The sequence below is a fragment of the Scyliorhinus torazame genome, chromosome 8 (genome assembly GCF_047496885.1).
Source record: "Scyliorhinus torazame isolate Kashiwa2021f chromosome 8, sScyTor2.1, whole genome shotgun sequence".
NCBI lineage: Eukaryota > Metazoa > Chordata > Chondrichthyes > Carcharhiniformes > Scyliorhinidae > Scyliorhinus > Scyliorhinus torazame.
The window spans coordinates 71,547,056-71,573,023 of record NC_092714.1 but is presented as its reverse complement, the minus strand read 5'-3'; the positions used below and the strand labels follow the sequence as shown (position 1 = coordinate 71,573,023).

The 25,968-nt window shown below is 47.4% G+C and overlaps 1 protein-coding gene across 4 annotated transcripts in view; it reads right to left on the bottom strand.

Moving 5' to 3' along the window:
- Positions 1-25,968, bottom strand: part of nme7 (NME/NM23 family member 7) — a 325,065-nt gene that overhangs the window by 220,874 nt on the left and 78,223 nt on the right. For all 4 annotated transcript variants that reach the window (XM_072513809.1, XM_072513808.1, XM_072513811.1 and 1 more), the window contains 2 exons: positions 22,574-22,769; positions 9,980-10,082 (listed from right to left, as the gene is read on the bottom strand). In XM_072513809.1, coding sequence (XP_072369910.1) covers positions 9,980-10,082; positions 22,574-22,769 — 299 coding nt within the window. The remainder of the gene's footprint in view (positions 1-9,979; positions 10,083-22,573; positions 22,770-25,968) is intronic.

Below are 25,968 nucleotides of genomic sequence, written 5' to 3'. Positions count from 1 at the left end.
CAGTGGGATGGCCGAATCGGTGGTTTGACCTTCAAGATATAGAAGGCTGACCATGCAATAAGATTGGCGGAGGCACCAGAGTCTAAGCGGAATGTGATTGGTGATTGGTTGACCATTAAGGTGGCACACCATTCATCACCCGGATTAACGCTGTGCACTGGCATCGGCTGGTGGGTCCTGCTTGGGGACAACGGGTTCCTGTCAATAACCGCGATGCGGAAGGCTTCCCGGTCGTTGGTATCACCGGTCTGTACGTCGTCAGGGTATGACTCGGTGTATGGAGGCTGAATGGCCCGCACGTCCCTGCGAGGCTGGCGGAATTGCGGAGCGTTGGCAGGTTGAGCTGCTCGACTGCAGGCAGCGTAGTGGCCCATCTTGCCACAGCGGAGACATTGTCGAGTTTTGGCTGGACATTGCCGCTTTAAGTGTGCGGCTCCACAGTTGCCGCACGTCGTGACGTCATGGCGTTCGTTGCGCCGCCGCGCATGCATGGTTCGTTCCTGCGTAGAGCGCGCCTGCATGTCACGTCCCTCTGCGTCGACGTTCCCTCTTTTGACGCGTACAAGCGCGGGAGGCCTCGGAAAGCGCGCAAAATGGCCGTCCTCGTCTGGGCCGCGAGGAACTCGATCGACTGGACCCGCTCCGCCTCATAGGACCCCTGCCGTGCCGATTCGGCCGCCTGGAATTGGGAGTACCGGCTGGTCACGTTTTCGAGGAGGACGCAGGTCTCGATGGCAGTCGCTAGGGTGAGGCGCTTAATTTTGAGGAGCTGCTGGTGTAGGGTGTCCGAGGTGACCCCAAAAACTATCTGGTCCCGAATCATGGAATCGGAGGTGGCCTCATAGCCACAGGATTGCGCGAGGATACAGAAGTGTGTCAAAAAAGATTGTAAAGGCTCATCCTTACCCTGCAGGCGCTGCTGGAAGAGGTACCTCTCGAAGCTCTCATTCACTTTGATGCTGAAGTGTTGCTCAAATTTTAGAAGGACCGTTTTGTACTTCGTCTTGTCCTCACCTTCCGCGAATGCCAGGGAGTTGTAGATGTGGATGGCGTGTTGCCCTGCTGTGGAGAGGAGAAGGGCGATCTTCCTGGTGTCCGATGCATTCTCCCTGTCTGTGGCTTCTAGAAAGAGCTGGAAGCGCTGTTTAAACAGCTTCCAGTTGACGCCGGGATTTCCAGCGATTTGGAGCGGCTGCGGCGGGCTGATGGTGTCCATGGCGCAGGATGGCGGATCTCTGAAGAGGTGCAGGTAGGTCTCACAGTTGCTGGTGAGTTTCCAAACCTGGTATCATGTCGTGTTGGGTGTTCCGATATACAAACGAACCAACACGGTTGTAGATGGTACAACTCTGTTTTATTATTCTGTACAATAACAACTGTTAACTTCTGGCTGTGGTTCGTACTTCACCAGTTAACCTGTGGACCCAGCCCTAGCACTATCTTAGAGAGGCACTCAGCATATGGTGCATGTCTGAGTGGCACACTGTGAGCTCTGTGCTCTGAACTATCTCCTGGTGGAATGAGCGGGAACTGTGGTGTTCCCTGTTTTATAGTGCGTGTACTCTCACTGGTGATTGGCTGTGATTTTGTGTGTGTGTTGATTGGTCCGTCTACCTGTCCATCAGTGTGTGTGTGATTGCACCATGATATGTTAATATGGATATCATAACACCCTGGACCAGGGGCATGTCAACGATGGCGGCTGCCCGGGCATCCTGGTGGACTTGGTCCACATTGAAATGGATGTATTGTGCCGACTGGGCGATGGCACGGATGTACCTGTGCACTGAGTTTGAGATTCCGGACAGGTCCCCACTCGGCGCCTGGAAGGAATCCGTGGCATCGAAGTTCAGGGCGACCATTACTTTGATGGCAACCAGGAGCGGGTGTCCCCACCAAAGCTTCATGGTGCCAGATGTGCCATGATTTAGCAGATATGTCGCACTGTCTCCCTGCTGAGCCGGAGTCTTCAATGGCATGCCTTGTCCGACAAGGTCTTCGAATGACAGGCGCTGCTACGAGGCCTCATGCGGCACCTCCTCCACCTACTCGGCCTGTTGGGCAGCGGCTCTCCATTCTGGCCGGCTGCCTCCTGTTCCTCTGGGGCACGCTCCACTGCTGCAACATCCTCTTCCTCGAGCAATGCCAGCTCGGACAGCATTCTCCAGGACTGCAGCGACTAGGAGAAAGGCCATCATTGCTGATTGGATATCCATTGTCAGCAAGGGGTGAAAGGCCAACATGTTAGCATGGTGCATGCCCCCGTGCCCAACCAGGTCCAACGGGCTACAGAAAGGGGAAGAAGAAAAGTGATAGTCAGAGAAACCAAAAGCCAGATTCTAACAGGGCCACAGTGAAAAATATTGGGAGTGGGACTAGTAATGTTAAAAAGACAAGCTTCAAGGCTTTGTGCCTTAATGTGTGGAGCATTCGCAATAAAGTGGATGAACTAATCGCACAAATAGACGCGAACGGCTATGATATAGTCGGAATTACGGAAACATGGCTGCAGGGTGACCAGGGATGAGAACTGAATGTCCAGGGGTACTCAGTATTTAGGAAAAACAGACAAAAAGGAAAAGGCAGTGGGGTTACATTGCTGGTTAAGGAGGAAATTAACACAATAGTGGTGGGGTGTATGGCAGAGGGTGGGGTGTGGGCACCCATACGGCAGGTGTCACTCTGCAGAACCAGGAGCCAAGGTAGGTGGTCAGTGGGGCCTGCAGGTCGCGGCAATGGCGGTCCCAGTCCCAAGGGGGGGATCACCCCGGCCACAATGCCTGTTCTCCTGTCAATCTCCCTCCTCCTCCTCACCCCCCCTGCCCCGCCCCCAGCCTGCCTGGCCAGTGTCCACCCCCCCCCCCCCCCCCCCCACCCACAGCCTGCCTGGCCAGTGTCCGCCCTGGCAGCCCACAGTCGCACCTCTGTGTCCTACCTCCTCTCTCTCCTTCAGCGGCCACGATGCCAGTTTTATGATATTTAAAGGCACGAGTGAAACACGCCATTGTGAACTCGACCCATCGAAGACGGAGAATTGTGGAGGCCCTGGAGAATACCGGGTCAGGCCCACTAATGATATGCAAAATGGTGTTTACTGTATTTGCATTCCGGACTCCATTCACGCCGCTGTCGAGGTGACGGAGAATTGGGATTTGGCGCCAAATCAGCCTCCGCCATCTTTTTGCCGTCGGAACCGATTCTCCGCCTAGTTGTGTTTCCCGATTCCAGCGTCAGCCAATGGAGAATCCCGCCCATTGGATGTGATTATTTTTAAGTTAAGTAATATTCATAAAAACCATGCATGTCACTGTGGCTTTGAGTCACTAACCTACCTAATATTGGCCTCTTCCCATCAGGTCGTCTTTATCACTGATAAATTTGGGGCAGAAACAAACAAGTGGACATGGAGAAATCTTAATTTTCCCTCTGTGTTTTAAAAGAAGCATGGCAGATGTGCAGTGATTGAAGATGTCCACCATGAATCACTAGGAAAAGCTACCAATAATTTTCCGCAATGTTGTGGCTTTCAAGTTTCCAATTTTCTTTCACTGGACACGCCAGTATGCTCAGAAACTGACTGCTAAATTTAGCTCGTTCATTCACTATTTTCAGAGGAGGGGGATGGGTACAAGTCTTGATCTTCTCCAGGTGTTATTGGAGTTTGCATTCCTGTAGTTGTTCTGAGATTTGGGCAATGGGGCATATGGGGTGGGCAATTTGGAATGGGCTTCAACAGGGCCCGGGGGGGTGGTGATGATAAGTGTGCTTTTTGTTTCTCTTTGTTTGGTGGTGGTTGGGAGGATTGGGGGGGCGGCAGAAGGTGTGGTCGGTGTGGCGTAATTAGGAAGGGATAGATGGCAGTGGGATATGACTGACCCGCAGGGGAGACGGGTGGGGAGTCCCCCCTGACCAGGCTAGTCACTGGGATAGTGAGAGGGCTGAATTGGCCGGTTAAACGGGCGCGGGTTTTCGCATATCTGAAGAGTCAGAAGGCAAACGTTTGTTTTTGCAGAAGACGTACCTGAAGCTGGGGGATGAGACGGGGTTGAGGAAGGGATGGGTGGGGCAAGTGTTCTACTCGGGCTGGACATGAAGACAAGGGATTGGCAGTATTGGTTAACAAGAGGGTGGCTTTTGAGGTGGGGAGCATTGTGGTCGAACCGAGCGTAGGTAAGTGATGGTCAGTGGGAAGTTGGAGGGGATGCCAGTGGTCCTGTTGAATGCGTATGCCCCGAATTGGGAAGGCGTGGACTTTATGAGGCCGGTTTTGGGAGGGATCCCAGACCTGGACATGCAACGGCTGATTATGGGGATGATTTCAATACGGTCCGGGACCCGAGTCTGGACCGGTCAAGTCCTAAATCGTTGAGAGTGTCGGCGGTGGCGGAGAGTTGAGGGGGTTCATAGAGCGCATGGGGAGGGGAAGGGGGGTGGATCGTGGAGGTTTGGGAGGCAGAGGGTGAAGGAGCTCTCGTACGTTTCCCATGTAAACCGGGTGTACTCCCGGATCAATTTTCTGTGATGGACAAGGCGCTGCTGGCAGGGGTAGCTGACTCGGAGTACTCAGCCTTTCTGACCATGCGCCGCATTGGGTGGATTTGTGTGTAGTTCAGGGGGAGGCACTGCAGCCGCAGTGGAGGTTAGATGCGAGCTGTTGGAAGATGGGGTTGTGAGCGGGTGTGGGCTGCCATTCAGGGCTATGTGGAGTGGAACGACACGGGAGAGGTCACAGTCGCCACGCTGTGGAAGGCACTCAAGGCAGTGGTTAGGGGGGAATTTATTTTGATTTAGGTGCATAGGGAGAGGGTGGAGGGGCGATAAAGGGGGTCTTTTTCAGGATGGCAGCCGGTGACTAGTGGTGTGCCTCAGGGGTCTGTGCTGGAACCACAACTTTTCACAATATACATTAATGATCTGGAAGAAGGGACTGAAGGCACGGTTGCTACGTTTGCAGATGATACAAAGATCTGTAGAGGGACAGATAGTATTGAGGAAGCAAGGGGGCTGCAGAAGGATTTGGACAAGCTAGGAGAGTAGGCAATGAAGTGGCAAATGAAATACAATGTGGAAAGGTGTGAGGTTATGCACTTTGGAAGGAGGAATTTAGGCATAGACTATTTTCTAAATGAGGAAATGCTTAGGAAATCAGAAGCACAAAGGGACTTGGGAGTCCATGCTCACGATTCTCTTAAGGTTAATGTGCAGGTTCAGTCGGCAGTTAAGAAGGCAAATGCAATGTTAGCATTCATGTCAAGAGGGCTAGAATACAAGACCAGGGATGTACTTCTGAGGCTGTATAAGGCTCTGGTCAACCCCCATTTGGAGTATTGTGAGCAGTTTTGGGACCCGTATCTAAGGAAGGATGTGCTGGTCTTGGAAAGGGTCCAGAGGAGGTTCACAAGAATGATCCCTGGAATGAACAGCTTGTCGTATGAGGAACGGTTGAGGATTCTGGGTCTGTACTCGTTGGAGTTTAGAAGGACAAGGGGGACCCTTATTGAAACTTACAGGATACTGCGAGGCCTGGATAGAGTGGACGTGGAGAGGATGTTCCCGCTTGTAGGAAAAACTAGAACCAAAGGACATCATCTCAGACTAAAGGGATGATCATTTAAAACAGAGATGAGGAGGAATTTCTTCAGCCAGAGGGTGGTGAATCTGTGGAACTCTTTGCCGCAGAAGGCTGTGGAGGCCAAATCACTGAATGTCTTTAAGACCGAGAGAGATAGATTCTTGATTAATAAGGGGGTCAGGGGTTATGGGAGAAGGCAGCAGAATGGGGATGAGAAAAAATTAGCCATGATTGAATGGCGGAGCAGACTCGATGGGCCGAGTGGCCTAATTCTGCTCCTTTGCCTTATGGTCTTATGAGAGGCGAGAGCAAGGCTGGTAAGATGAGATTCTGTGGGTGGATCGGAGGTGCTCGGTGGCACCGTAAGAGGGGCTGTTAAGGGCGAGGCACAGGTTCCAGATGCAGTTTGGATTAGTGTCCACAGGGAAGGTGGTGAGACAGTTGTGGGGGGCTAGTGGCGCAGTGCATGAGTATGGGGAGAAGGCAAGCAAGATGCTGGATCACCAGTTGAGGAAGCAAGCATGTCTGTGTGGGTTTCCTCCGGGTGCTCCGGTTTCCTCCTACAGTCCAAAGATGTGCAGGTTAGGTGGTTGGCCACGCTAAATTGTCCCTTAGTGTGCAGGGATGTATAGGTTAGGTTAAGGGGTTAAGAGGGATAAGGGGCAGTGAAGTGGGCCTAGGTAGGGTGCTCTTCCTGAAGGTGGGTGCAGACTCATAGAATATACAGTGCAGAAGGAGGCCATTCGGCCCATCGAGTCTGCACCGACGCACTTAAGCCCTCACTTCCACCCTGTCCCCGTAACCCGCCTAAGCATTTTGGTCACAAAGGGCAATTTATCATGGCCAATCCACCTAACCCGCACGTCTTTGGACTGTGGGAGGAAACCTGAGCACCCCGGAGGAAACCCACGCAGACACGGGGAGAACATGCAGACTCCGCACAGACAGCGACCCAGCGGGGAATTGAACCTGGGACCCTGGCGCCGCGAAGCCACAGCGCCACCCACTTGTGCCGCCATGCTGACTCGATGGGACTAATGGCCTCCTTCTGCAGTGTAGGGTTTCTATGATTCTATGACTTGCTGAAGGTAAAAGACAAGCTGCTGTATTATTTCTCCAACGTATATTATTAAATTTAACACTGTCCAATACCAGACTAACCCTGGATGTGGGTTATGTGCTCTCACATCACCGTATGGGTGGTACTGTACTCAGTTCTACATTAATCCTACCCAGACCCTTAAGACTACAAATTCATGCTCTTCATGAGCTGAAAGATTTTAATCAGGTGGATGTTAGTATTCTGCAGGAAAAGCAATCCTAATGTTAAAAAAATATTTTAGCCTAACTCATTAAGATGTGTGGTAAAGGGGCTCCCATTGAAGGAAATAAAACATGTTGAAATATTTGAGTTTCTACATCACACCTGGATGTTGTGTGTGATTGTTTGCTGTGACTAAAAATAGTCTTTAACAGAGCTGCTGCCACAAAGCAATGCACTACAGCTCATTTTCAGTCTTGTCCCTCAAGCCCAGTTCATCTCAGGAGATTGTTACAAGATTCACACCGTTCTTTGCATATATTTTACATTAATTATGTGGTGAATATGGTGAGCTGATTGCGCGCCAAACTTGTGGCATCAAAATCCTATTGGAAAACGTTCATCCCATGGGAAAGCAGATCAGCAGCTCAATGGAGGAAGGAAGCACTGAATGAGTTGGCAAAATTTCAAGAGGTTAGTGCACTTCAACAGCACTCAACTTATGGGCTGCCATTTTGTATTGTGGCAGGAGCACAAAATATAGGTTAAGTGAGCAGGTCAGCAGACAGGATTAATGTTTCTGTCAGGAGTCCTGCCAACATCACTGGAGATTTCCCAGACATTTAGAAAGGGGATTAAACAACTGAAAGCCGATAGGCCGGATGCTACGTTATTAGTTGAATTTTGCTAAAATAGTTCAGTGGGTGGACAATGAAGACTTGTGTTATGATTGAGGTTCCCATGCTCCTTTTCGCTCTAAATATTTTTGGCTTCCATGTTTCATACTCATGCCTAAGTAAGCTCTGCCTTCCTACATTGGAGTGATAACTTCATTAGATATGGAGATACATTTGCTGTGCCCAGGAAAAGAACATAAACTTTTTTCAGTTTAATTCAGCTAATAGCTTTATCACATGTTCTCCCATAATTGTTCTGATCTTTGGGAGGCAAGAGAAAAACAAAGTAGATTTTGACTTGAGCTTTAAATATCCAAACTCATTACGCACGAGTACTAGTGGTAACTTGTTTTTGCCGTAATTAAGCACATGTAGCAGAAATCAGTTCTAAACTATTATGCCAAGCTACAAGTTAGCTGCTTACACAGTTGGTTTTCACTTTCTTTTTTGCACCATTCCCCAAAGCTAAATGACTTCACCATCTCTACTCAAATGCTTCCAAGTAACTTGATAAAGTAATCAAAACGTAAAATATTTGAACAAATCATGACGAGAGGAGATTGTACTGGATCCATGCTCCAACGACTGCCTTGAGCCAAACTGACTAATTGCTGAAATAAATGTGATAAAATGAGGTGCAAAGGCCTTCTGAGTGAAGCAAGTTTTCTGGCTTCTTACAGAAGCCCATTCAGCTCTTAAGCCTGTGCTACCCTTTAATGAGGTCATGGCTGATCTTATTCTAACGCCATTCATCGACCTTGGCTTCACATCCCTTAATAAACTTAGCAAACAAAAATCTATCGATCCAGATTTAAAATTATTAATCGAGCTACCAACGGCTGCTTTTTGTGATAAATCTCATTCTTGAGAGAAAATCTTTGCTCCCAGAAACAAGAGAGTGACTTTATAAACATAACACCTGGTAATGCATCACTACCTAGGGATCAAATAGGAACTCTGGTTACTGTCACATCTTAAGGAATTACTTCCTTATATTCTCCTCGTCTTCAAATTCTGGAAAAATAAACATTCTTATCAGGATTTGTGGCTTAGGCGAAGAACTACGATACAGGTTTATCGAATTAACAGTGTTAAATCAATACTGCAGATTTCACATTATTATTAAACTTTAACTTGCATGTACTCTGGCACAATAAAAACAAGACACCTCATTTGCTCTCAATTGTCAATATGGGCATGTGCCAATAATAATAATAATCGCTTTATTGTCACAAGTAGGCTTCAATGAGGTTACTGTGAAAAGCCCCTAGTCGCCACATTCCGGCGCCTGTTCGATGAGGCCGGTACAGGAATTGAGCCCGCGCTGCTGGTCTTGTGCTGCATTACAAGCTAGCTGTTTAGCCCACTGTACTAAACCAACCCCATAATATAGTTTATAGGTAATATTTTATCAACCAACAAGAAGGGGATGATATTTACTCTCCCTCCATTTTTGATCATTATACCTGCAGTTATAGCAACTATTTGCACACTGGAAGATCCCATCAACTGTAATAAAACTATCATCGTTGCTCTCTATCTGAATTACATTTATCTGCTTTGGTTCACAATAGGCTCAACGTGCTTATCTATCAATCACAATTTTGAAATTTTAAGTTGACCCAGCTTCAACAGTTATTCGGGTAAGAGAGTTCCAGAATTTCACTATCGTTTGTGTGCAGGAGTTCTTGATATCATCCCGAATACTATAGCTCTAATCCAAGATTAACACCCCTTGTTCTGGATTTCCACAGAGAAATTATTTTTTCCTCTTATCTACCTGACCAACTTTGGAATACCTATGCAATCTGTCCACAAATGTAATTATTTTAAACCCAGTATAATTCTAGTGAATCTGCTGCACACCTTCCAAAGTCAATATATCCTTCCTGAGGCACAGAACAATGCAATGCACTAGATGCAGTTTAACCAGAGCTTTATTCAACTACAGCATCATTTCCGCTCCTTTGTATTTTAGCCCCCTTGTCTATTAATCTTTCAATTTGCTTTTTATTTGTCCACTGGCTTTTAGCGATTTCATGTACACGGATTCCTAATTCTCTGCTCCTTCACAGTTCCTTATTTCTTACTATTAAGGAAATGATAGCTATTGTCAACATTTTTTGTACTCAAGACAACTTGTACTGTTGCGCTGAAATCCTTTTATGTTTCGCCATTCGAGATCGCTGATAATTCAATATTCTTCTTTGCAAAAGCTCATTATCACAGTATATGTTGCCTGGACGTAGCTTTCCATAATGAAAACTGATGAAATCATACTTCTTCACATAAAAGGGTCTAGGAAGTTGTAATAATTATACCAGATGACCTTTTGGAAGGATTTCTTATGAAAGATGAGCAAGGAAACCCAAGGGTTGTGTTTGTGTTAATTCTACAAAACAAACTGAATTTTCATTTCCTTCTGATAGAAAGGAATGTTTTCTCCAAGATGACAAATCTTAAGCTTACCTTCAGCAATAGCATGAGGTTTGATAATGCATAAGGTGCAATTAATGCATCCTGCCGTATTTGATGGCCCTTTACCAAGCGATGGGAAAAAAATCTCTAGTTCCTATAAAAACAAAAATACAAAAGGAACTGAATAAATCAATGAATTTATTCATACAAAAATAAAATACTGCCGATCCTGGAAATATGCAATAAAAATTAGTTCTGTCAAAATTGGTGAGGCTGTTGCAGTTGATGTGCTTTACATGGACTTCAGTAAGGCCTTTGACAAAGTCCCACATGGAAGGCTGGTCCAAAGGATTAGACCCCATGGGATCCAAGGCAAGTTGGCAAATTGGATCCAAAATTGGCTTGTTAATAGGGGGCAGAGGGTGATAGTGGAGGGTTGCTTTTGTGATTGGAAGACTGTGACCAGCTGAGTACCACAGGGATCAGCATTGGGACCCATGTTGTTTGTTAAATACATGAACGACTTTGATGTAAATGTAGAAGGTATAATTAGTAAGTTTGCAGATGACACGAAAATTGGTAGCATTGTTGATGGTGAGTAGGATAGTCTTAGGCTACAGACTGATGTTGATCACCTGGTAAATTGGGCAGAGCAATGGCAGATGGAATTTAATCTCGAGTGTCAGGTGATGCATTTTGGGAGGTCTAATAAGGGTAGGATATACATAGTGAACGGTCGGTCCCTCAGGATTATTGAGGAATTTAGGGATTTTGGCGTACAATTCCATGGATCCCTGAAGGTAGCAGCACAGGGAGATAGGGTGGTGAAGAACAAATATGGAAGATTAGCTGGGACATAGAATGTAGGAACTGGGAGGTCTTGGTACAACTTTATAAACATTGGTTAAGCCGCAGATGGACTAGCGTGTGCAGTTCTGGTCGCCACATCATCTGAAGGATGCGATTGCACCGGAGGGGGTGCAGAGGAGATTCACCAGGATGTTGCCTGTGATGGAAAGTTTCAGCTATGAGAAGAGACTGGATAGGCTGGGTTTGTTTTCTCTGGAGCAGAGGAGGCTGAGGGGAGATCTGATACAGGTATACTAAATTGAGAGAGATAGACAGGGTAGACCATAAGAACTTTTTCCAATGGCAGAAGTGTCTAAGACCAGATAGGTTTAAGATGAGGATTAAGTGGTTTAGAGGGGACCTGAGGGAAAAGTTTTTTACTCAGAGGGTGGTGTAAATATGGAACACGTTGCCTGAGAGGGTGGTGGAGGCAGGTACCCATGCAACATTTAAAAAGCATCTGGACGAGCACTTAAATTGCCACGGCATAGGAGTAAGGGACCAAGTGCTGGTGAATGGGATTAGTATAGATTGGTACTTGATAGTCAGCATAGACACAATGAGCCAAGGGACTGTTTCTGTACTGTCTGACTCCGACTCTAAGGCTCACTGGCCTGAAACATTAACCCTGTTTCTCCCCACACAGGTATTGCCAGATCAGCTGAGTAGTTCCAGCATTTTCTGTTTTTATTTTAGATCAATCCATTGTTGTATTTTCTATTATCCTGATTCTCCCTTTCTGCCTATTGTACTAGCTTCAACACCACCCCACCTGAGATCACATAGTTTAGCACAAACTAAGTATAGAACCTTCAGTCCTACAGGTCTGTAAATGTCAGTACCATGGTATACAATGGATTTACTTGCAAAGTAACAAAAAATAATTATTCTGGGCAACTTAAAATGTTTTAGACCAATTAATTATTTTTCAAATGCAGTTAAATATAAAAGTATGTAAGCATTTGAAATTCAGGCACAACTATTTTTGGACACGTGGAGGGAATAATTCCTGTGCCCGAAAGAGGAGGCTAAAATGCACCCGAGATTGGATCTCAGGCCTTACTGCCATTCAGCCAGTGAACTATGGACAACAGGTAGCTTGCTGGTGAAAAAAGATGGAAGGGCGGGTCAAAATGGTAACCAGCAGCAACTCTCATTCTTTGAATGTGGAGTCATGAAGAAAATACCTGCTCCTCCCATCGCCACATGCCAGAAAGTGTATTTTAAGATGTTACCTTGATGGTTGTGGCAAAAGGAAACCCTGTTAGGTTCCCTGTAACCCTGGTTTTCCTGAGGGCAGTAGGCACCAGTTGAGTCAGGGCAAAATAATATTCACAGGGAACCTGAAACAGGTGTTCTGTGAACCACAGGACAGTACAGCACAAAAAGCCACTCAGCACATCAAATCTGTGCCAGTTTGGGTTTCCGGTGGAATATTATAACAAATTCAAGGATAAGCTGGCACCCCTGATGGTGGGGATGTTTGAAGAGGCGATAGGGAAGGGGGTATTGCCACAAACCTTGGGGCAGGCATCGATTTCACTGTTGCTAAAAAAAGATAAGGATCCGACGAAGTGTGGGTCGTATAGGCCCATATCACTTTTGAATGTGGAAGCAAAAGTATTGGCGAAGGTACTGGCGGGTAGGCTGGAGGAGTACCTTCCGAAGGTGATATGAGAGGATCAGACGGGGTTCGTGAGAGGGAGGCAGCTCTTTTCAAACGTTAGAAGGGTATTGAACGTCGTTATGGCACCGGCAGAGGGGAAGGAAACAGAGGTGGTTGTGGCATTGGACGCCGAGAAGGCATTTCACCGGGTAGAATGGGGGTACTTGATGGCAGTTCTGGAGCGGTTTGCGATTGGACCAAGATTTGTGAACTGGGTAAAGCTACTATACAAGGAGCCGAGGGCGAGTGTCCGCACAAACAACATCAGCTCGGGATACTTTTCTCTCCACCGTGGGACGAGGCAGGGATGTCCTTTGTCCACACCTGCTGTTTGCATTGAGCCGTTGGCCATCGCATCAAGAAGTTAGGGAGCATGGAACGGAATAGTGCGGGGTGGGGGAATAGAGCATAGGGTGTCCTTATATGCCGACGAGTTGCTGTTATACGTGTCGGAACCAGTGTGTCGATAGGGGGAATATTGGAGCTACTGCGAGTATTTGGGTCTTTCTCGGGGTACAAGCTGAATCTAGACAAGAGTGAGTATTTTGTGGTGTCTCGGCCGGGGGTGGGGGGGCTGCCATTCCGTAGGGCAGGGACTCACTTTAGGTATCAGGGGGTGCAGGTTGCCCGGGAGTGGGGTACAACATCTCTAGTTTGGTGAGGAGAGTGAAAGTTCATCTGGCAAGGTGGGATGGTCTCCCTCTGTCACTGGCGGGTTGGGTACAGGCGGTTAAAATGAATGTGTTGCCGCGATTTCTGTTTATTTTTCAATTCCTGCCGAAGGCTTTTTTCAGAGAGATTGAGGGAAGGATTGCCTCATTCATATGGGGAGGGAAGGTGGCCAGAGTGAGAAAGGTGCTGCTACAGAGGAGAAGGCAGGCAGGGGGTTTTGGTCTCCCGAACCTGATGTATTACTACTAGGCAGCGAATGTGGAGAAGGTGCGGAGCTGGGTCAGAGGGGTTGATTCCCAGTGGGTCAGAATGGAGGAGAGTTTATGCAGGGGGTCGGAATTGAAAGCACTAGCGACAGCACCGCTCCAGATAGCTCCGGGGAAATACTCAGGGAGTCCGGTAATAATAGCTTCATTGAGAATGTGGAGGCAGTTTCGCCAACACTTCGGGTTGGGGGCAGGGTCAAGGGAAATGCCGATTCGGGGGAACCACAGATTAGAGCCAGGGGGGTGGGATGGAAATTTTCAGAAATGGGAGGAGAAGGGGATTAAGACGCTAAAAGATTTGTTTCTTAGGGGTCGGTTTGCAGGATTGAAGGAGCTGGAAGCGAAGTATGGGCTGGGGCAGGGGGAGATGTTGAGATACATGCAGGTTCGAAATTTTGCCAGAAAGGAGATACAGAGCTTCCCGGAGGAACCGGCCTCCACATTGCTGGAGGAGGTGCTGACGACAGGGGGACTGGAGAAGGGGGTAGTGTCAGCGGTTAACGGAGCTATTTTGGAAGAGGATAAGGCATCACTGGAAGGGATCAAAGCAAAGTGGGAGGAAGAGTTGGGAGAGGTTATAGAGGAGGGGTTCTGGTGTGAGGTGCTCCGGAGAGTAAATGCCTCCACCTCGTGTGCAAGGTTGGGGCTGATACAGCTGAAGGTGGTATACAGAGCACACCTCACGAGGGCGAGGATGAGCCGATTCTTTGAAGGAGTAGAAGATGTGTGTGAGCGTTCTGGGGGGGGGGGGGGGGGGGGGCGCTAATCACATTCATATGTTTTGGTCCTGTCCAAAGCTAGAGGATTACTGGAAGGAGGTTTTTAGGTAATTTCCAAGGTGGTGCACGTGAAACTGGACCCAGGTTCCCGGGAGGCCATATACGGGGTGTCGGACCAGACAGGGTTGGAAACAGGGGCGGAGGCAGATATCGTAGCCCTTGCCTCATTGATTGCCCGAAGACAGATCCTGTTGGGATGGAGAGCAGCCTCTCCACCCTGTGCCCTGGCATAGCGGGGGGACCTGTTGGAATTCTTGACTCTTGAGAAGGTTAAGTTTAAACTGAGGGGAAGGACGGAGGGTTCTACAATTCATGGGCATGATTCATTATGCACTTTCAAGAACTAGATAACATCGAATATTAGTTGGAGGGGATGGGTGGGAGGGTTGGGGGGAGGGGGGGCTGTGTGTATTAAGGGTGACTATGGGTGATCCCTGATTCCTTTTTGTCATTTGTTTATATAAACATGCGGGCTAATGTTTGGGGTTTGGTGGGAGTGTTGTTATTGTTATGGGGATTGACATATTTGTTGCTGATTATTGTTTATTGTTGGTGGGTGTAAATTTGGGAGAAAATGTGAAAAAGGAGAATAAAAATATTTTTAAAAAATCTGTGCCAGATCTTTTGAAGGGAATCCAGTTAGCTCCACTCCCCTGCTTTTTCCCATGTATTTTTTTCTTCAAGTATTTATCAAATTCTCTTTTGAAGGCCACTATTGAATTTTTATACATGACCCTATCAAGTAGTGCATTCAAAATCATAGCCACTTGTAAAGTGCTGGGGAAAACCTAGCTGGTCTAAACTCATCTGTGGAGAGAGAAAGAGTTAATATTTTGAGTCCAATGTATCTTCTTTGGAAGAGGTTCCAGGATGTGTCATATTGGACTCAAAACATTAAATCTGTTTCGCTCGCCACAGATGCTACCAGCTGAGCTTTTCCAGCACTTTTTCTTTCAGATTTCCAGTATCTGCTGTATTTTGCTTTGCTCCACTTAGCCTTCTCTGCTCAAAGGAGAACAACCGCATCTTATCTAGTCTATCCATGTAGCTGTAATCCCACATCCCTGAAACCATTCTAGTAAATCTCCTCTATAGCTTTCACAGCTAGGACACGTTGCCCGAAATTTTGACACAATGCTCCAGCTGGTGTCAAATTTGGTTTGATAAGAGTAGATTTCCTCTGTTGTGGGGAGGTTAGGGTGAGGGGGCAGAGATCATAGGAAAAAGGAGCTGGAATAGACCATTTGGCCCTTTCGAGTCTGCTCTGCCATTATAACTCATCTCCATCCTTATATCCTTTAATTCTCTAAGCACCCAATAATCTTTCAACCACTGTTTTGAATATACTAAACCTCTGAGCATCCACATCTCTCTGGGGCTGAGTGTAAACATTTACAATTCCTTTGGGTGAAGAAATTTATCCTCACCTCAGCCATAAATGGCCAATCTCTATTACCCTTTCATTTCCCCCAGTAATCTTGGATGCATCTCATCTGGTCCTGTTATTTAAATAAGTAGAGACCCGATACCTCCTCATCAATTTTAAACCTACAAATGTTTGAACTTTCGCTTCTTTCACCATGACCTAGTCAGCACATGTTTCCTTGGTTAAAAAAAACAGAGTAAAGTATTAATTTAATACTTCAGCCATGCCTCGTGCCTCCATGCGTAAACTTTCCTTTTGGTCTCTCATCAGCTCCACTCATCCTCATACCACCAGTTTTACTATTATATGTTTATAGGAGATACGGGCATTTCATTTTAGGTTAGCTGCCGGTCTCCCTTTTCCTTGCATCTCTTATTTTAGTTTTCAATTCCCCTCTGAAACGCCCATATTTGGCCTGGTTTAGAATTGTATTATCCAACTGACACTTATCATAAGAACACTTCATCTGCTTCATCTTTATCTATATCACTTTTGTCATCCAGGGAGCTCTGGATTCATTTGCCCTACCTTTCCCCCTTGTGGGAATATACGCAAATTCTTACTTCTTTAAAGGCAGCCCTTTGTTCGGTTACAGTTTTGCCTGCTAATCTTTGATTCCAATATATCTGGGCCAGGTCCATTCTTACCCCAATGAAGTTGACTTTCTCCTGGTTAATTATTCTTATTCTGGATTGCTCCTTGTCCTTTTCCATAGTCAATTTAAGTCTTTTACACATGATCACTGTCCACAAAAATGTTCCCCTACTGACACTTGATTCATTTGGACAAGAATCAAGTCCAGCAATGCCTCTCTTCCTGTTAAACTGAAAACATAGAATGTATAGAATTCCTACAGTGTGAAAGGAGGTCATTCAGCCCATTGAGTTTGCACCAACCCTCTGAAAGAGCACCTACTTAGGCCCACTTCCCTGCCCTATTCCCACAATCCCACCAAACCGGCACATCTTTGGACACCAAGTGGGGAATTTAGCAAACCAGTCCATCTAACTTGTACATCTTTGGATTGTGGGAGGAAACTGGAGCATCCGGAGGAAACCCATGCAGACACGGGCAGAACATGCAACTCCACACAGACAATCACCCAATGCTGGAATCGAACCTTGGTCCCTGGTGCTGTGAGGCATACAGTAGAAAATTATCCAGAACACACTCCAGGAACTCTTGCCCAACAGTGCCCTTTACACTACTACTATCGCAGTATGTATTCCATAATTAAGTTCCCCGTTATAACTCTATAATTCGTCCACTTCTCTTCCTTGCAAATTCGTCACTCTACATTTTTCCCTAGTTGGTGACCAATAGACTACATCAACCAATGTAACTTTCACCATTTTTGTTCCTTAGCTCTAGCCAAATTATTTGGTTCTTTACACCCCTCTGGGACATCCCCTCTCTCCAGCACTGCAATGTTCTCCTTAATCAATACTGCCACCCATCCTCCTTTCCTAAAATATGAGGCAACTTGTGACCTGGAATGCACTGTCTATCTGAAATGAATTGGATAGCTCTACCAAAGAGTCAACACAGGTCCAACAGACAAAATGGCCTCCTTCTATGCTGCATCATTCCATAATTCTAATGGCTATTGCTCCCTCAATCTAACTCTTAAATGGTTTGTCTCGAAAAGAAACCAGGACTGAGTAACCTCACTTCAGTATGTAATAACTGCATTTATGTCTCTTCCGGTTGCGGCTATGCGGAGCTAAGTCGCACATTCGGCGGCTCCCGCAAAAACGGACTTTTGGGCTCTTTTCAGGGCCCCCAACCGCACTTTTGAAATGAAATGAAAATGAAATGAAAATCGCTTATTGTCACGAGGAGGCTTTAATGAAGTTACTGTGAAAAACCCCTAGTCGCCACATTCCAGCGCCTGTTCGGGGAGGCTGGTACGGGAATCGAACCGTGCTGCTGGCCTGCCTTGGTCTGCTTTAAAAGCCAGCGATTTAGCCCAGTGAGCTAAACCAGCCCCTTTTCTCTTCACCACCTTCGCTTGATTGTACCTGGCCCTCCTCTTCGACGTTTTTCGGCGTTTCCCAGTGTGGGAAGGAGTCTACAACAGCTCCCCGTCAGTATATGGCTTCAACTAGGAGCGGGGCGACAAAAAAAGGTGGTGGTGGACCCGAAGAAGGTGCGAGGGAAGAAGGACATAATGGCGGCGGGCGGAGACCAGGCAGTGTGGATACAGTGGGCGGAAGAGCAGCAGGAGGGTATCCAGCGCTGCTTCAGAGAGATTAAAACGGACCTGCTAGAGCCGATGAAGGCGTCTATTGATAAGCTGCAGGAGACACAGACGGCCCAGGGAGTGGCGATCCGCGAGGCTCGACAAAAGATCTCTGACAATGAGTACAAGATCTTAGGCCTGGCGGTAAAGGCACGAGGTGCTCCACAAAAAATGGCAGGAGCGGTTCGAGGAGATGGAGAATCGGTCGACGCGGAAGTATCTGTGGATTCTGGGCCTCCCGGAGCGGCCGGACGTGGGGGCCTATGTGGTCACCATGTTGAACTTGCTGATGGGAGCGGGGTCCTTCCAGGGGCCCCTGGAGCTGGAAGGGGCCCATAGAGGCTGGCGAGGAGGCCCAAGGCTAACGAGACTCCGCGGGCGGTGCTGGTGAGGTTCCATCGGTTCATCGATCGGGAGTGTGTGCTCAGGTGGGCCAAGAAGGAGAGGAGCAGCAGGTGGGAGAACGCGGAGGTTCGGATATATCAGGACTGGAGTGCGGAGGTGGCGAAGAGGAGGGCCAGGTACAATCGAGCGAAGGCGGTGCTGCACAGGAAGGGGGTGAAGTTTGGCATGTTGCAGCCAGCGCAACTGTGGGTTACCTACAAGGACCGGCACCATTATTTTGAGACTCCGGAGGAGGCGTGTGCCTTTGTTCAGGCCGAGAAGTTGGACACAGATTGAGGGTCGGGACGGGCGATTGGGGACTTGGGCCCCGCATTGGGTGGACTTGGAGATGGGGGAGGAGAGGGACCAGCGCCCGCTGTGGCGCTTGGAGGTGGGGCTGTTGGCGGACGAGGAGGTGAGCGAGCGGGTCCGAGGAAGTATAGAGAGGTACCTGGAGACCAACGACAACGGGGAGGTCCAACTGGGGATGGTATGGGAGGCACTGAAGACGGTAGTGAGGGGAGAGCTGATCTCCATTAGGGCCCACAAGAAGCGGAGGGAGCGGGGGGAGAGGAAGAGGCTGGTGGGGGAGATAGTGAGGGTAGACAGGAGGTATGCGGAGGAGCCCGAGGAAGGATTGTTGAGGAATAGGCATAGCCTCCAGGCCGAATTCAACCTGGTGACCACCAGGAAGGCGGAGGTGCAGTGGAGGAAGGCCCAGGGGGCGATTTACGAGTATGGGGAAAAGGCAAGCCGGATGCTGGTGCATCTGCTTCGGAAGCGGGACGCAGCTAGGGAGATCGGGGGAGTTAAGGACAGGGGAGGGAGTGTGATGCGGAGTGGAGCTGGCATCAATGGGGGCTTCAGGGACTTCTACGAGGAATTGTACCGATCCGAGCCCCCATGGGAGGAGGGAGGGATGGGCCGCTTCCTGGACCAATTGAGGTTTCCAAAGGTGGAAGAGGGACTGGTGGCGGGATTGGGGGCCCCGATTGTGCTGGAGGAGCTGACCAAAGGGATAGGAAGCATGCAGGCGAGGAAGGCACCGGGGCCGGACAGTTTCCCGGTCGAATTCTATAAAAAATATATTGACCTGTTGGGCCCGCTGTTAGTTAGGGCCTTCAATGAGGCAAGGGAGGGGGGGGCTTTGCCCCCGACGATGTCCCGGGCACTGATCTCCTTGATCCTGAAGCGGGACAAGGATCCCCTGCAGTGTGGGTCTTACAGGCCGATTTTGTTGCTGAACGTAGATGCCAAGGTGCTGGCGAAGGTCTTAGCCACGAGGATTGAGGATTGTGTGCTGCAGATCATCCACGAAGACCAGACGGGGTTTGTGAAGGGGAGACAGTTGAACGCGAATGTGCGGAGGCTTTTGAACGTTATCATGATGCCGGCGAGGGAGGGAGAGGCGGAGATAGTGGTGGCGATGGACGCTGAGAAAGCCTTCGATAGGGTAGAGTGGGGGTACCTGTGGGAGGTGCTGAAGAGGTTCGGGTTTGGCGAGGGATTTGTCAGGTGGGTTAGGCTGTTGTATGAGGTCCCGATGGCGAGTGTGGCCACAAACAGGAGGAGGTCCTAGTACTTTCGGTTGCACCAAGGGACGAGACAGGGGTGTCCCTTATCCCCCCTGCTCTTCGCACTGGCGATTGAACCCCTGGCTATGGCACTGATGGAGTCAAGGAACTGGAGGGGGTTGGTGCGGGGTGGGGAGGAGCATAGGGTGTCGCTCTATGCGGACGACCTGCTGCTGTATGTGGCGGACCCGGTGGGAGGAATGCCGGAGGTAATGAGGATTCTTAGGGAATTCGGGGACTTTTCGGGGTACAAGCTCATCATGGGGAAGAGCGAGCTGTTCGTAGTTCATCCAGGGGACCAGGAAAGGGGGATAGGCGAGCTCCCACTAAAAAAGGAAGCGAGGAGCTTCAGGTATCTGGGAGTCTAGGTGGCCAGGAGCTGGGGGGCCCTGCATAGGCTTAATTTTACAAGGCTGGTGGAGCAAATGGAGGAGGACTTCAAGAGGTGGGACGCATTGCCGCTGTCCTTGATGGGTAGGGTGCAGTCAATCAAAATGACGGCGCTCCCAAGGTTTTTGTTCCTGTTCCATTGCCTCCCCGTGTTTATCCCGAAGGCTTTTTTCAGGCGGGTTAACAGGAGTATAATGGGATTTGTGTGGGCGCGAGGGACTCCGAGGGTGAGATGGGTGTTCCTGGAGCGGAGTAGAGATAGGTGGGGACTGGCGCTGCCCAACCTCTGTGGATACTACTGGGCCGCCAATGCGACGATGGTGCGCAAGTGGGTGATGGAGGGGGAGGGGGCTGCATGGAAGAGGCTGGAGATGGCGTTTTGTATGGGTACGAGTCTGGGGGCGCTGGCAACGGCGCCGCTGCCACTCCCTCCAAGGAGGTATACCACGAGCCCGGTGGTGGTGGCTGCCCTCAAAATTTGGGGGCAGTGGAGGCGGCACAGGGGGGAAGTGGGGGCCTCGGTGGGGACCCCATTACGGGGGAACCACCGGTTCGCCCCAGAAAGAACAGGTGGAGGGTTTGCGGGGTGGCACAGGGCAGGGATACGAAAGCTGGGGGACCTGTTTGTGGACGGGAAGTTCGCGAGCCTGGGTGAGCTGGAGGAGAAGTACGGGCTCCCCCCCGGGGAACACCTTCAGGTACTTACAGGTAAGGGCGTTTGCCAGACGGCTGGTGGCGGAATTCCCGTGGCTACGGCCACACACATTACAGGACAGGGTGCTCGCGGGGGGGTGGGTGTGAGTGGGGAAGATCTCGGAAACTTACCAGGTGATGCAGGAAGAGGAGGCCTCGGTGGTGGAGGTAAAAGGTAAGTGGGAGGAGGAGTTGGGAGAGGAAATTGAGGAAGGGACGTGGGCAGATGCCCTGGGGAGGGTGAACTCTTCCTCATCGTGCACGAGGCTCCGCCTCATACAGTTCAAGGTGCTGCACAGGGCACACATGACCGGGACAAGGATGAGTAATTTTTTTGGGGGTGAGGACAGGTGTGTTAGGTGCTCAGGGAGCCCAGCAAATCACACCCAATTGTTCTGCGCATGCCCAGCGCTGGAGGAATTTTGGAAGGGCGTAGCGAGGACGGTGTCAAGGGTGGTAGGATCCAGGGTCAAGCCGGGCTGGGGGCTCGCAATATTTGGGGTGGCAGAGGAGCCGGGTGTGCAGGAGGCGAAAGAGGCCGGTATTTTGGCCTTTGCGTCCCGGGTAGCCCGCCGAAGGATTCTTCTTCAGTGGAAGGATGCGAGGCCCCCAAGCATGGAATCCTGGATCAGCGATATGGCAGGGATCATTAAATTGGAGAGGGTGAAATTCGTCTTGAGAGGGTCGGTACAAGGGTTCTTTAGGCGGTGACAACCGTTCTTAGACTTCCTGGCAGAACGGTAGACAATAGTCAATGGCAGCAGCAACTCGGGGGGGGGGGGGGGTCACTTTATTATTTTTGGTTTTTACACTGGAGGGTCTGAGGGGTTGTATATACTTGTTGTATTAAGTCGGGGTGTTAATGTTAATTTATTATGTACGGGGGGGGGGGGGGGGGGGTGGGGGTATGGAGGGTTGTTTTTCTGGACTGTGTTTTGTACTTAACCCTGTTGGGTTCCTTTTTCATTTTGTTATTGATATTTTATGAAAACCTTTAATAAAAATTATTTTTTAAAAAAATAACTGCATTTATCCGGAAGTAAAAACACTTTCTCCAATCAAAAACATAGCTGACGATCACCATTTTCTATGTTTTATTCTTTTTAATGTTGCCCTTTTCTCATCAATGAAACTTTCTAAACCTTTGCCAAGTTAAAATATTTGACTAGTTTTTGCTTCCTTCCTCCCGACTCCCACAGTATATTTTGGGAATGTGCCAGTTTTTCATTCAGATTGCAAAGATCTTCTTGCATTGGCCAATAGGAAACTTTACAAGGGTTCTTATAAGCTGACAGATCTCAGTAAGCAAACTTAATTTTAATTCTTCCATTGCCATAATTAAGTACCGGAAAGACAGTCTTAATCAGTTTCCTGTTCATTTTCAGGAGGCATAAATTGCCCAACCAGAATTATCAAAGAACAATTAAGAAATTTGAAAGCATATTTTTAGAATAAACTCAATCACAAGTAAAATCTATGTTCAACGCTTAAATAACTAGACTAGTATTTCTTCAAGGATTTCAATAGGTTCATTCATAATTTAATCCGTAAAAGGAGAATTCATTAAATAAATCGGTTTAGGAAAAGTGGGCATCATTCTCACCCGCCTTTTTGAATTATACTTTTAAACGTGACAAGAACTAAAGATTCAACTCAAAGCAGTTTCCTTTCCCCTCCTGCCCCCACCCCACAAAAAAAACTTACTCGAGCTGCAGTTTTAGCACATTCAGAGCCATGAACATTACTGCTGTTGATTCCATAAAATTGTCGAACATTGACTTCATTTTCTGCTCTCCTCGACTCTGGAGCACCAATTAGGTTCTTCCAAACGGACACAGCCTTATCTCCCAAAATCTCCAGTGTAACAGCTGGACCACAACTTAAATACTGAAGCAGATCACTGAAATAGAGGAAGGAAATCCCATTATTCTGTGCTCACACTTCCACAGTGAATTAAGTATATTCAGTTTAATTTCAACAAAATACTCATTTTATTACACCATCAATAGTCATTGCAATTTCATGGAAAGTTTTTGCTCATTTTATCTCATTCTGATGTGACTAAATGTATAGAAATTATTTTATGTTAAGACCTGCGAATTTGTTACAATATAACTTATATTAGGAATTCAAATATAATTTAAACAACTTTACAGCCAGTAAAATACTTATAAAGTGGAGTCACTCTTGTAATGGTTAATCAACATTAAAGTAGATTTACTCTTTCCAAAAGATTTTGATTAATGTCATAATCATTGTAAACCAGGAAATTAGTTTGCGTTCATTATTTCACTGACGTATCACCTGTAAACAAGAATAGTTAAGTAAGTGGGAGTTTGTGGAGAATAGTGGGCTGAATTCTCCGCCATCAGGATTCTCTGTTTTGCCGGCAGCCTGGGGGTTTCCCCGCAGCATGGGCTGCCCCACAATGGGAAACCCCATTGACCAGCCGGTGAAATGGAGAATCCCGACGGCGTGCGGGACGGAGAAACCCGCCCAATGTTTTTGATGAGTTCCCATTCAGGGAAAGGCTGGAGACATAATAGTGAGGAGAATATTCTTCAAATGAAATAAAATGTTGATGAAGATAGTGCAGCTGATGTGTTTGATAAAGCACAGTATAATAGACTTACCTGGATATTTTTTATTCATTCATGGGATGTAGGAGTCACTGGCTGGGCCAGCATTTGTTGCCCATCCCTGAAGGCAATTAAGAGTCAACTACATTGCTGTGACATACAGGCCAGACCAGGTAAGAATGGCAGATTTCCTTCCCTAAAGGACATTAGTGAACCAGATGGGTTTTTACGGCAATCGACAATGGTTTCATGGTCAACATGAGACTTCTAATTTCAGATTTATTTATTGTATTCAAATTTCACCATCTGCCATGGTGGGATTTGAACCTAGGTCCCCAAAGCATTACCTTGGGTCTCTGGATTACTAGACCAGTGACAATACCATTACGCCTATGCCTCCCCACAATATCTGGTTTAAATAGGCAATGACACCATGGATATGAAATTGGCCAAGGGACAGAGTGGAGGTGAATGTTAATTATCAGACTGAAGGGAAGTCTACATTGCTGTTCCCCCAAGAGTCATTATTAAAACCAATACTCTTTTTGACAAATATGATGATCTGGGGCATGGGGCACAAATTAAAGTTTGTAGATAATATAGAACTTAGAAATGTAGTAAGCAATGAAGAATATAGTAACAGACTTTAGGGTAACAAACAGACTGGACTGAGATATGCCAAATATGATTTGACACAGAGAAGTGTGAAGTGATAAAATTTTGCTTGCAGGAATAAGGAAATCCAAATGCGACCAAGGCAGATTCCACGGATCGTTCAGCAAACCCTTCAAAACATTAGTGAAAACTGCGAGTCAACCGAATTCTTTAAAACTCTGTTTCCCTCACAAGAGACTCCAAATTTTTCAGATTTGTAGATCAAGCCTCGGATTTTCCTCAAAGCTCCAAATCAGACTGCCTCAACAATTCCACACCACACAGATTTCAATCTCATCTTCGGAGACTCCGTTTCTCAGGATTTCTGAGTCTGCATTGCAGCCTCTACTTACTGACACAATTTCAGATCTTTAATAGTTGGCTATCTTCACTGGGCTAACAAAGTCCCTGGATTTCACCAAGCTCCAATCTCAGTTACACCAAGATATAGGTGCATCGAGTCTGCTAACAGCAGCACTCCTCCCCTGCTGCAGAACGCTCGCCCCATTTATTTCACAGAGATAAACTGAAACCGTAGAACTTCCTTGTTTACAGCTCAAGTGGGGTTGGATCAGATTTCTGATGGGTATAATTTGTCTTCCAAGGAGGTCAAATAGTTTGTTCGGAATGTGTAACTTAATTCCTGCCTATTTCACGGTTCTCTGTAATGTGAAATTTATCCAGACAGCGTCAGGAAAGCAAGCAGTTTTCAAAGCCAGTTCTGATGAAAGATCACCAATCGTAAAGGTCATCTCCACTGATGCTGCCAAATCTGCTGAGTATTTCCAACATTTCTGCTTTGACTTCGGAGCCCACAGTGCTCTCATGATTGAAATGGATGATTGGGAAAGGTGCATATCCTGTGAGAAGTGATATGGTAGATTGCACACAGCAGCGCTTTGTGAAAATTATGTTGGTATCTATCTAGTGTTCTGCAATTGTACTTATGGTTCTCCTTTGCTGGTAAAGTAAAAAACATTATACCCTAATTAGTGGATTTGTTCATTCTTTGGAGTTTGATATTTCTTTTCCTTCTGGAAGCGATAAACAGTCCTTAATTCGCAACAAAGTGGCCAAGGTCAAGTCTACTAATTGAAAGCAGAAACCCTCATTAAAATAGGAAATGGAAAGAAAACAAATGTGTACACCAAATTGGGCAGCTTTTTCAAAGAGCCGGTACATGTGTGCCACCATAAAGTCTCCTGCTGAGTTGCAAGCTTCTCTATAGGCCTCTGTTGTAGCTTGACCAGTCTGGCACTAATTTCAGATTCACCTGCAGCTGCTGCATACTCCTCATTAGTCCAGGATTAGCCACCTGACTGGGTGGTGTAAATTTCAAGATCATGGCGAGGATTGTGTGTTTTTCAGCACATAAACTCAACATCTGTTCATTTCAGCCCCATGGCTCAGGCATTGGATTGTCGAGTCCAATTCTCAATTATTCCAATTCTATCTTGGACAGCCTCCCACTTCTACACTGCATGAACTGGAGGTCTTAAAAAAATTCTCCTGCTTATTGTAACTTGCACCAAGTCCTGTTCACCACCACACTGATACTCGCTGATCTATGTTGGTTCCTGGCTTAAGCAACACCTCAATTCTTTAATTCTTCTATTTGTTCCATATCCCTCCAAGGCCTTTACTCTTCCCAACTCTGTAATCTATAAGCCTTTGAGATATCGGCACTGCTTTAATTCTGTCCTCTTCCACATCCCAATTTTAAATAATTAGAAATTAGCAGCCATGCGTTCAGCTGCCTTGGCCCAAAGCTCTGCAATTCTCTTCTTAAAATCTCTCTGCCTCTATAAGTCTCTCTCTTCCTTTAAGATATTCCTTCAAACCTTCCTCTGTGATTAAGCCTTTGGT